The 12089-nt window shown below is 35.3% G+C and overlaps 1 protein-coding gene and 1 long non-coding RNA gene across 51 annotated transcripts in view; one reads left to right on the top strand and one right to left on the bottom strand.

The window, feature by feature from the left end:
* Positions 1-12089, bottom strand: part of cadpsb (Ca2+-dependent activator protein for secretion b) — a 194551-nt gene that overhangs the window by 35517 nt on the left and 146945 nt on the right. For 29 of the 50 annotated variants that reach the window (XR_015494001.1, XR_015493995.1, XR_015493996.1 and 26 more), the window contains 3 exons: positions 9644-9745; positions 4788-4851; positions 4432-4555 (listed from right to left, as the gene is read on the bottom strand). Coding sequence is in view for 34 of the 50 variants with exons in the window: in XM_087257790.1 (XP_087113916.1) it covers positions 4432-4555; positions 4788-4851; positions 9644-9745 (290 nt within the window). In the remaining 16 variants the exon portion in view is untranslated. Of the gene's footprint in view, positions 1-4431; positions 4556-4787; positions 4852-9643; positions 9746-11732; positions 11945-12089 lie in introns of all 50 variants that reach the window. The other 21 variants (XR_015493994.1, XM_087257765.1, XM_087257767.1 and 18 more) reach the window with 3 other exon arrangements.
* Positions 5172-11814, top strand: LOC147836445 (uncharacterized). Its single transcript, XR_015494039.1, has 3 exons — positions 5172-5752; positions 5993-6278; positions 8074-11814. It is a non-coding gene; the product is annotated as an uncharacterized LOC147836445 (long non-coding RNA).

Below are 12089 nucleotides of genomic sequence, written 5' to 3'. Positions count from 1 at the left end.
TGTTACCTCACAACAAGAAGGTCACTGGTTCGAGTCTCAGCTATGTCAGTTGGCAGTTCTGTGTGGAGTTTGCATATTCTCCCAGTGTTCACGTGGGTTTTCTTCCGGGTGCTCCGATTTACCCCACAGCCATGCGTTATAGGTGAATTGAATAAACTAAATTGACCGTAGTGTATGTGTGTGAATGAGTGTGTAAGGATGTTTCCCAGTATTGGTTTGCTGCTGGAAAGACATCGGCTGTGTAAAACACATGCTGAATAAGTTGGCAGTTCATTCTGCTGTGGTGACCCCTGATGAGTAAAGGGACTAAGCTGAAGGAAAATTGAGTGAAGGTACACCAAATTATTATATTTGAGTGATTTCTTGAGGATTGTGTGACACTGAAGACTGAAAATTGAGTTTTGTCATAATTTTAATAAATACTTTTAAAGTATAACATAAAATGTTGTTTGTTAAATTGTAATAAAACAACTCAATATTACATTATATCAATATTAATATTATTATTAATTTTTATGCTGTTTTGATCAAGTGAATACACCCTCTTAGCATCCCAAAGTTTTGAATGATATAGTACATCTGTCATCTGAAATGCACAATTTTCTTTTTTTCCATAAATTTACATAAAATCTACTGATTTTGGGCTCATATTTTAGAGCTGCCAGCCTTTTTATGGAAAAGAGCAGTTTAGAAATTTAGCATAAATCTCCTTTCTGTTCACTGAAAAAAAAAAAGAAAACGACATGCATTTCAAATGACATGAGGAGGATGAGTAACTGATGACAGTCATATTGGAGAGAGCTTTTCCCACTCAAGTCCTGTTTTCCACCTGAAAATAATATCCATTTTGGTCAATCTGATAACGTGCACACAATGAGGAAATATTGTCATTTACACCTTCTGTTACCTCCATCTCTTGTCACACTTGTCACACTTGTCACCGATGTCACCGATTTCTTTGTTTATTGTATGAGCCTTTCACGATTTCTCTTTTTCATTTAGCAAAATATATTTACATACAATTTACAAAGTATAAACATAAAAGCATAAAACAGAAAATGCTACGGAGAGCATTTTGTTTTTGCGCTGACAGCCGCAAAATGGACTATGAATGCTGTGGGTTTGTGCCTTAAGCAGGAATGGGAAGAGAACATTGTGCTTTTACCTTCAAACCAAATTTACAATTTCAGATAGCGTAAAGTTTAAAGCTAAATCTACTCTAGTCTAGATAAATACATAAAAAAGTGGACGCTCCATGTCAACATTATCGTTTTCAATCCTTTTCCTTCATCCACATTTAAACAACTGAAAATGTTTGTACTGCGCATATGCACAGATGTAAGATGCTTTAACATGCGTCATAACTGCCTGCCATTTATTTACTTTTCTTCTTTTTGAAACGTTGCGGCAAAATGGCACAAATATCATCTGCATCCGTCGCTCTGCTTTACAATGTTGTCCACGTTGTTAACTGAATTAGTCACATGACTAAAATGCATTAACTTTTAAGGAGTTTTTAAATCTTTTGTAATGTTTTTAAATCTTTTTGTCAAATGTATCATCTTTGGCCAGTGTTTTCAAAAAGATATGCTTTTGTTTCCAAAAACCACCATATCAGTTAGGATTAAAACAAAGGTTTAAACAAAAACATATTAGTGTGGACATCTGTCTTGCTTGCATCTAAAACACTTCCTATAATTAATGCTTAACAAGGTCATTAGCTGGAAAGTTGTAAAGTTGTGTTGCTGTCAAGTGTATTTTGTATTAAATGTATACTACCTCTGGAAATGCTCAAAAGTGGACAAGCTCATAACATTACAGAGCCTGTTTATATTTGTGTTTATTGTCATCCACTTGTGACTGGATTGACGAACTCCATGTTTAAACCAGCTCTCTATTTCAAGGCCCATTAAAAGGCACACTTGAAAACCAATACTGTGTTGCAAAAGACCTTTTTGTGGAATATGCACCACTGGTTTGTCGCCTTATTCAAAATAAGCAACAAAACCAATGACTTGATAAAGTAGAGAACCTAAAATGATGTTCAAAGGCACTCTTGAAAACAAATTCTATGTTGCAAACAACCTTTTGTGAAATATGCATAACTGGTTTGTCGCCATATTCAAAATAACCTGCAGGCACAGGATGTCAAGATGACGTCATATTGACGTTGTACCTCAAAGTACCCCAACGTCATGGGGACACTGAATTTTGTTTGGAAATGAAAGTCAGGTTGACCTCAGAACATAACGTCAATGCCCAATGTCCAACCTAAAATCAACCTAAATTCAACCAAATATCAATGTCTAATCATGTTACACCTTGACGTTGAGTGGACATTACCACAATGACATCTATTAGACATTGAATTTTGGTCACTTTCCAACACAACCTAAAATCAACCAAATATCAACATAATTTGATGCCATTATTGGACGTCAAAATAACGTGCTTGGACGCTGACTAGACATTGAATTTTGATCACCTGACGTTATGACCTAAATCTAACCTAATATTTACGTCTTATGACGTTGTGTGTCTGCTGGGTAAACAAAAATCCAATGGACGTTACCACTATGACATCTATCAGACATTGGTTTTGGTCATTTTTCAACCCAACCTAAAATCAACCAAATATCAATGTCATTTGACGTCGTTATTGGACATCAAAATAACATCCTTAGACTCTGGCTAGACAATGAATTTTGGCCACCTGACGTCATGACCTAAATCTAACCTAATATTAACGTCTTATGGCGTTCTGTACCTGCTGGGTAAGCCACAAAACCAATGACTTGATGAAGTAGAGGACCTAAAATGATGTTCACATTCACCTCAAAACCAGCCCACAATGGCTTCTTCTCCTTAACAAACAGATTCCTCTCTTTATTGGCCTTCTTTTGCTTATTTGTAATCCTCTTTCACGCCTGTTGCCCAAGCTGGCATTGCTTCATACAGTAGATGCTTCTCTGTGCTTCTCAACCTGTTTCCCCCCTAATGGGCTCCTCCATCCTCTCCTTCCCACATACTTCATTTCTTTCACCGCAAGATTTGTCCCCATTCCTGCATTCCTTTCAGTTGACTGACTCATTTTCCTTGCTCCTTTCCCTCCTCCGTAACCATTCCTCTACCCTGATGTCGTTTATCATCCTGATCTGAGTCATAATAATAGAAGAGAGAATGTGTGGAGAGCATCTGAAAAATGTCCAATCTCCAGTTTTCTATGTTATCGCAGCAGAAAGGAAATGGTTAGAAGCTCTTCTTTGTGTGGATTTGAATGCATTTTTACACACAAGTCCACAAAAAGAGAAGGGACAAGAAGACATTTAAACCTTTCTTGAAAATAAAGAAGGACAAAAGGCAGTAATTGACCTTGGGATAAACAGGTATGCTGTTTCAAACAAGAATGTACTTTGAATATAAGAAAAATGTAATAAAGTAAAATAAAATTATATAAAATTAAACTAAATAGTAAAAAATAAATAAAATTAATTAAATTAAATTGAAAAATACCTAAAATAATACAATAAAAGAAAATAATAAAATAATATAAAATTAAATATTTAAATGAAATAATAAAAAAATACAAAAATAATACAATAAAATTTTTAATAAAATAATGAAAATTATGAAAAATAAAATTAATTTATTAAATAAAACAATTAAAAATAATAATTAAATAAAACAATTAAAGAAAAAATAAAAACGCATAAAAATATACAATAAAAGAAATTAAAAATAAATACAAAATAAAATAATTAAAATAATACTAAAATAAAATAAAAATATAGAATAATACAATAAAATAAATACAAAAATAAAAAATATATATTAAATAAAATAATTAAAAAATAAAATTGTTAAACAAAAGAAATTAAAAATAAAATAAAAATACATAAAATAATGCAATAAAATAAAATAATAAAATAAAAGAATATAAAATAAAATATTAAACAAAAATAATAATTAAATTAAATAATAATGAAATTAAAGAAATAAAATAATTTAAAAATAAAACAAATAAAATAATATTAAATTAAATTATTAAAGAAATGCAATAAAACAAACAAAAATAAATAAATAAAATATAATTAAAATAAATGATTAAATAAAAATATAAAAAAAACATTTTAAAGAAATATTTTTTTTAATAAACTAAAAAAAACTTTAACCAAACCATCAAAAATACACAAAAACTCACAGCTTATACAAAAGCTTCAGTTACCCAAACCTAAATTTACTTTCCTCTCACAAACTGCAAGTACAAGAACAGATTATTTATTTCAAGCACATTATTCAAATATGAAATTGCTTCGAATGAATGGAAAGCTATAGAAATAGAACAAAAGTTCATTTCTCTAGATCAAATCATAGAATGGTTAAGTGCTTTAAAATCACAGTGCTGTGAAAGAAGAGAGTAATGCTAGTCACCTTCCACTCTGGCGTAGTCAGTGATGCGCTGGTAGTTAATTTGAGCTGCTTGCTCTAGGCATTTACGAATGACAGCCTTGACTTCTTCCTGCGGCACGGGGGTCACAATGTCCTTCATAAGTACCTGTGGAAAAAAAAACAACAACCCAAAAACAAACCCCAACTCATTATTTTGTGGCATAAAATTAGTCTTTTCATGAACGAGTTATACTTTTGAATTAATTTGAAACTGTTTTATGCAAAATTATGCACGGCCAAACAAGTAAACAAGTGGCGCCGAACAAAATACCCTCAATCGCTTCTCTTTTCCTTCTATTGCTGCTACTGTGAATCAATATAAGCAATGTTGTCATTACCCTCTCCAGCAAAGACAGAGTGGCTTTCAATGCTCCCTCAGGGCGACCAAATGGAAAGCAATACCTGCAATGATAAAAATTGCACTGTGGGTGTGGGAAATCCTGTACCATAATATTTGGAATGCAAATGCTGAGAAAACAACAGATTGGTGTACACTGGTTTCTCCCAAAATAGTGATAAAATGTAAATAATCAATACAAATATTTTTTAAAAGCAAAATTAACAGGCAAGACTGATATTTTTTTACACTTTTTAAAAGTTAAATGGAAAGAAGACATCCCAAATCAGCTTAAAATAGTCAATCGATTTCCATAAGTAGATTTTAATTACAGTATATATTTTGAAGGACAATTTTCTCAAAATGTGTTTTTTTTTTTTTTTGAGAATCATAAATCTCTTTATTCTCCAAACTAAAATCCACAATCATAACTGTATAAAGAAAACCAAATCTAAACGTCTTGCTTTATTTGTACAAACTGTAATTTGTTCCTTTTCACATCCCTTTCACGTTTTCCTGATAATGTCGAAGGCTCAGACACACTCTCTGAGTTTAAATCTAGACAAAAAACATGTCTTTTTAATAAAGCATATACACAATGTGTCACATAACTGTATGATCAATTTAAATGAATCTGAGTCTTTCACACAAACAATAATATATTTTGTTTGAGATATTATAAACAGCTGCTATGCCAATTCTTTTTTCTTTGCTATTTCTACCTCGGGATGCCTATCTAGAATTTGTGTAGTGCCACTCGATCAGATCCAAGACCTGTGAAGAGATCATGCCAACCCTACAAGGACTGGAAAAGATTATGTCAACCCTCTTTGTGTACCCGCGGGTCCAACATCACCCAACCCGCTCCGAGCTGGGATTGAACCGACGACTCTTTGTATGGTAGTCGCTTGCTTTAACAAGGAGGCTAAAGGCCATGGCCTAGAGCAACCAACTCCCATACAAAGAGTCGCCGATTCAATCCCAGCTCAGAGTGGATTGGTACCATTTGCTAGTATCTTTCACTAGAACCCCTTCAGATTCTGAGGAGTGAGGTTTACCTGCACAGCACTTCACAAGCTGGACTCTGTTACACTCACCCCCTAAACCTCACTCCCATCCGGGTAACAGCACCAATAAACCTGCCAGTCCTACACTACCCAACCCGCTCTGAGCTTGGAATTAAACCGGCGACTCTTTGCTTGGTAGTCGGTTGCTATAATAAGAAGGCTAATGGCCATGACCTCTAGCCTCTGTCACTAGAGCACCTTTCCAGGTTCAGCGGAGTGAGGTTTACCTGCGCAGCATTTCACTAGCTGGCCTCTGTTACACTTACCCCCTAAACCTCACTCCCATCTAGGTCACGGCACCAATGTAACTGGTGTCTTACACTAACCAACCTGCTACGAGCAGGGATCAATCCGACAACTCTTTGCTTGGAAGTTGGTTGCTCTAACTAGGAGGTTAATGGTTAAAGGCCATGGCCTCTAGAGCAGTGGTTCCCAACCTGGGGTCCGCGCCCCCCTAAGGGGGGCGCCAGAGTTCACAGGGGGGGCGCGGGAGAGGATAAGTATTGAGGTAGAAAAAGGCATAAAAATGGTCCACTATTATAAAGGGCTTTGCAATTAATCGAAAATCCGATTTAGATTTCGGTTTCAAACGATTATAAAAAGCATTAATCGAGATAAATGATTATTGCATCATATTTCGCCACAGTTGTACACGTGTTGCTCTTAAAAGCACGAAAGAGCTTATGTGTGTGTGCAGCACGATCACGCAGTAAGAAGCATGCAGCCGGTCAGCATCCACTCTCATTCGCACACTGAGACGAGCAGAGGAGCGCAGACATCTAAAGTCATCTTAACGTGAGCGCTTAAATGGTCAAATAGGTGTCAAAACGCGGTGTTTAGTGATTATTAACATTAACCCTCATTTGTATAATAAACAAACGAGTTGAGGATCAAAAGACGTGAAAGAGAAACCATTAAAGATACAGCGCGCTATCCTTCTGCCGCCTGTTTTTATCATTATTTAACAAACATAACGAGAAAACCCTCGCTGCTCTTGACTGAAGGAATGCTGTAGCTAAAGTGTTTTTCTTACAGTGAAGATGCTTAAAGCACAGTTTGTTTCATATTTTTTTCTATTGTATTCATTTCTCTTTCCTTTGCAGGGTGGAAAATAACTGTATGTATACAGTTGAAGTCAGAATTATTAGCCCTCTTGAATATTAGCAAACCTTTTCCTGCCCAATTTCTGTTTCATGGAAAGAAAATTTAATAACTTATTTCTGAACATAATAGTTTTGATATCTCATTTCTAATTACTGATTTCTTTTTGTCTTTGCTATAATGACAGCACATAATATTTTACTAGATATTTTTCAAAATACAAGCATTCAGATTAAAGTGCAATTCAAAGGCTTAATTAGAGTAATAAGGCAAGTCATTATAACGGTAGTTTATTCTGCAGACAATCAAAAATAAATATTGCTTAAGGGGGCTAATAATATTGACCTTAAATTGGTTTCAAAATATTTAAACCTGTCTTTATTCTAGCTAAAATAAAACAAATAGAAGCAAAAATATTATAGGAAATACTGTTAAAATTCCTTGCTCTGTTAAACATAATTTGGGAAATATTTATAAAAAAAAAAAATCTCAGGAGCGCTAATAATTTTGACCTTAACTGGCAATGGTTTTGAATAATCGTGATTACAATTATGACCAAAATAATCGTGATTATGATTTTTCCCAAAATCGAGCAGCCCAAAAAAAAAAAAAATAATCTAAACACATGATTAAAATTCCAACATAATAGTGAAAATAATTAAAATAAATAACTTTAAATAATTATTTAAATTTTGCTCACTCGCGCAATCTGCTTGTCAACGTATCGTAAAGGCAAAATCAAAACAAAAATGGCAGACAAACGTAAATGCAGTGATTCTTCAGAGGCGAAGAAAAAGATTAGACAGTATGACAAAGCCTACCTAAATTTTGGTTTTATTGAAGGCCAAGACAAGTTAAAACTGATTAATTAATATTTTCTATACATATTACTATATATTAATATTACACAAACACACACACACACACACATATATATATATATATATATATATATATATATATATATATATATATATATATATATATATATACACACACACAGTACATATGTGTGTGCGTGCGTGCGTGCGTGTGTATTTATATGGTGGGGGGGCTCCAATGTTTGTATATGTTTATTGGGGGGACCCCAAAGAAAAAGGTTGGGAACCACTGCTCTAGAGTATTTCCCTAGAGCACCTTTTCAGATTCAGATAAGTCAGGTTTACATGTATACCTGTACATCACTTCCACAGCTGACCTCTGTTACACTCACCCCCCTAAACCTCACCCCCATCTGGGTCACGGCACCAATGTAACCTGCCAGTCTTACACCACCCAATTAGCTCTGAGCTTGGATCAAACCAGCGACTCTTTGCATGCGTGTCGGTTGCTCTAAAGCTTGATTTATACTTCTGCTTCAAGCGCACGCGTATGCTGCGGTGCAGGCTATGCGTTGACACATAGCCCTTCGGCGTGGTCGTCGCTGATGCGCACCTCTCAATAAATTTAACTACACGTCTTAACGACACGTAGCACAAGTTCTGTGATTGGTTGGCTCGGTAGCGCTGATGAGTCTGGGCAGGACAGAGAGCATCATGAGCCTGATGGAGTGATTGTTTACAAGTGTGAAGTCCCGTGAAGGAGCTCCGGATGAAATTTTTTATTTGTGTTTACCTCATGGGTAAAGTTGTTGCATGTCCGCTGGTTCCTGCCTCAAAATAAGCGAGTTTGAACCACTTGTACATTAAGGAAGCATTCAGAAAAAAAAAAATACCAGCAAAGAAACTCAACACAGATTAACATAAACACCTCACTGCCAACAAGCATTTCGGAAGTGTTAATGCAGAACAACAGAAACTTCCCATGCTGGCATCTGTTACACTCACCCCCCTAAACCATAACGCCCATCCAGGTCACGGCACCAATGTAACCTGCCAGTCCTACAACACCCAACCCGCTCCGAGCTAGGATCCTTAGTGACTCTTTGTATGGGAGTCAGTTGATCTAACAAGGAGGCTAAAGGCCATGACTTCTAGTGTCTTTTGCTAGAGCACCTTTTTGGATTAAGAGGAGTGAGGTTTATCTGCGCAGCACTTTACTTGCTGGCCTCTGTTACACTCACCTCCCTAAACCTCACTCTCATCCGGGTCATGGCACCAATGTAAACTGCCAGTCCCACACCCGCTCCGAGGTGGAATCGAACCGGAAACTCTTTGCATGTGAGTCGGCTGCTCTAACATGCAGTCTAAATCCCATGGCCTCTAGTGTCTTTCCCTAGAGCACCTTTTTGGATTCAGAGGAGTGAAGTTTACCTGCACAGCACTTCACTATTTACAGTGCAGTTTAACTAAGTATGTACACAGTCCACCATATACACAACACCTTAACTTTCTGATTTTGGTTGTAATGTAATAACGTGCACCATTGGTGAAGCTGCTTTGGAATGATTATTCTTGTGAAAAGCACTATAAAAAAAGCTTGAATTGAATTGAATGAATTTGTGACATAACATATGTTCAAGCATTTCTCATATTGTTGTTTCTATTCACAAAAGTCATCTATTCTGCTTTATAAATTGTTCATTATGCAGTCCACGCTGATATCATTTAAAAAAAGAACATTAATACTTCATTAATCGATTGCAATTCAGTGCATAACATAAAACCTGTATCCTGAAACAAAAACAGAAGAAGCGTTACTGTACATGACCTTTAAAATGTTCGATATCGCCTTACGTCTACATACTCACCTAAAGTTTGTGATCTGGTTCTCCAGAAGGACGCGTAATCGCTCTTTAATTTCCTCAAACCGCTCTTTCTCCTCCACCGTTACTGTTCCAAGACCATCCGGCCTATTTTACAAGTCAAACAGGCCGTTATTTGCAAACAGATTAGAAAGAAAGATCAATTTGAGCCCTGACTAAAGTAATGCAAATCAAAAGAAAGTCTCAAGCTGACTGATTTATTATTACACCTAATTATGATGCTATATAATTGCTTTTTAAAGCCCTATATATTTTGGTTGAAAGCTAATCAAACCTTATTAACATTTCAGTATCCAGTACATCACAGTAAAACACAAGCCTGGCACACAATGAGAGAGAGAGAGCATCTAACCAGAAGCAATGTCTGGCTTTCTTAAATCTAATAGACTGGCTGTAAATGTATTTGTAGGCAGCAGATGGGACCCTGTTGCGATACTCATGGGGGACATTGTTTCCAGCCCATTTTTTTATTTACAGCTATCAATGTCACAATGCTCCACTTGGGTGCCATACTGCATTCAAATATATTTAATACACACCCAGCCACAGCACAATAAATATACTATCAACAAGGCAGTGGGAAGAGAAAGCGCACAGTGAGCGCATACACACAGCACTTTCAAGACTCCAAATCGCAGGTATTTTTTAACTCTCTGGGTTATTTTATCGACTCTAAATATTACTTTTGTTTTGTTTAAAAATCAATATAAACACATCTGAAAACATGGCAGCATTTTTATGCAACCAAAATGTTAGTTTTAGATTTGGAAGAAATGACATCAGTATTTCATAGAGTAAAACAAACATTACATTTGACATAAACACATACTGTAATTATAAACTGTAAGAAGGAAACACTTGGACCATTTTTCCATGTGTAAATTATTTTAATTTCTATTTTTTATCTATTTTTTAAAAAGGTAATACTGTGTGCATTATTAAGGTAAAAAAATGTTAATGTTAAAAACTTTAGAATTTACCAATATTGTTAGCCTTTTTTTAAATGTTACAGTTCTTAATTTAGGTACATGAAATGTAAAAAATAAAATAAATAAACAAAAAAATAAATGCCTTTTGCTAATTGGCTTCGGAACATGGATGAATGAATCTTTTAATTTTAGGGTAAACTACAATACTTTAAAAACATCCTGAGCTTGGTGGGGTGGTCCACTATGTTATTATATTTTAAACTTTAGTTGATGTGTAATGTAGCTGTTTGTAAATAAACAACATCTCTGAATGTAATACGCTCAATGCAAAGAGAGACATTGGCTTTTACAGAGTTAGCTTAGCAAAGCCTACTGCAAACAAAGTTTGGGGACCACAAAAAAATAATTCCGGGTTAGTGAAATCACAAACACTGTGGATTGTGAGCCACAACCTGTAACTATTTTTATTTGTTAAAATTGATTTATTACATGCGTAAAGACGTTAACAAGGATATAAACAACGGGAAATGCTGTTTGGCACCGCTAACAATTCAGCAACAAATTTATATTTGTCTGTATAAAAAACCCTGTAAACACCCAAAATCTTTACCATCACTGCAGTGTCTCTCTATGTGGCCGATTTCCCTGCATTCTACATCTCAAGTAACAAACTTACTAAAGATATGTGAACATTCATATTACCTAAACATGTTTATTCCGAACATTTGTGAAAGATATGATATGGCTAACAGCTAATCTGATTGACAGTATTCCCTAGAGGCTAACGCTTTTCCTGGTGATGAGGAGCCGATCCGCGAGTTACAGCACATTATGTTAGCTGACCAATCAGAGCCTCTTGTGGACAGGCCTTTTGGAGAAACTAGGAAATATGACAGTCACTTTCATGTTACCTGAGTAGCTGTATATAATCAAAGTAAGATAGATGAAAAAATAACATGATTTTTTACAAATGATGCATGGACACACATTGCTTTGCATCTTATAAACACAACCAAGCTTTAAAAATACACTCTGGACCACCCCTTTAAACACATTTTACTTTCTGTGCTTTCACTTTCACTTTTATTTTCTGCTGTATTATATATGTTAGTTGATATGAAGATCTCCTCGATTAGCCCTCTTACCTTGTGCTTTCAGGGGCCAGCAGTGTTTTACATTTCCTCTTTTTTTTAGACTCCTTTTTCCCTCCTGACTTTGAACCAGCCCCCTGTAACTCAGACCCCCTCTGACTATCAGGAACATGTAATGGATGAGCAACACAATGAGATTTGGAAAGTAAAACAACAATAAAAGAAGGAGAATGGAGAGTGCAGTGGCTGAAAGAATACTGATGAGGCTTGGGAAGTGGAAGAAAAATGATTGAGAACAAAACACACAACAAATCAAACAAAATCTTGAAAATTATACAAAAACATTCACAGGGGAAATTATAACAAACAGTAAAGCAAAAGTGTCAAAATGTGTTGATGGCTTGTAAAGAG

The sequence above is a fragment of the Danio rerio genome, chromosome 6, assembly GCF_052040795.2.
Source record: "Danio rerio strain M-AB ecotype USA chromosome 6, GRCz13ab, whole genome shotgun sequence".
NCBI lineage: Eukaryota > Metazoa > Chordata > Actinopteri > Cypriniformes > Danionidae > Danio > Danio rerio.
The sequence above is the reverse complement of the archived record's forward strand: the minus strand, read 5'-3'. Positions and strand labels throughout refer to the sequence as shown.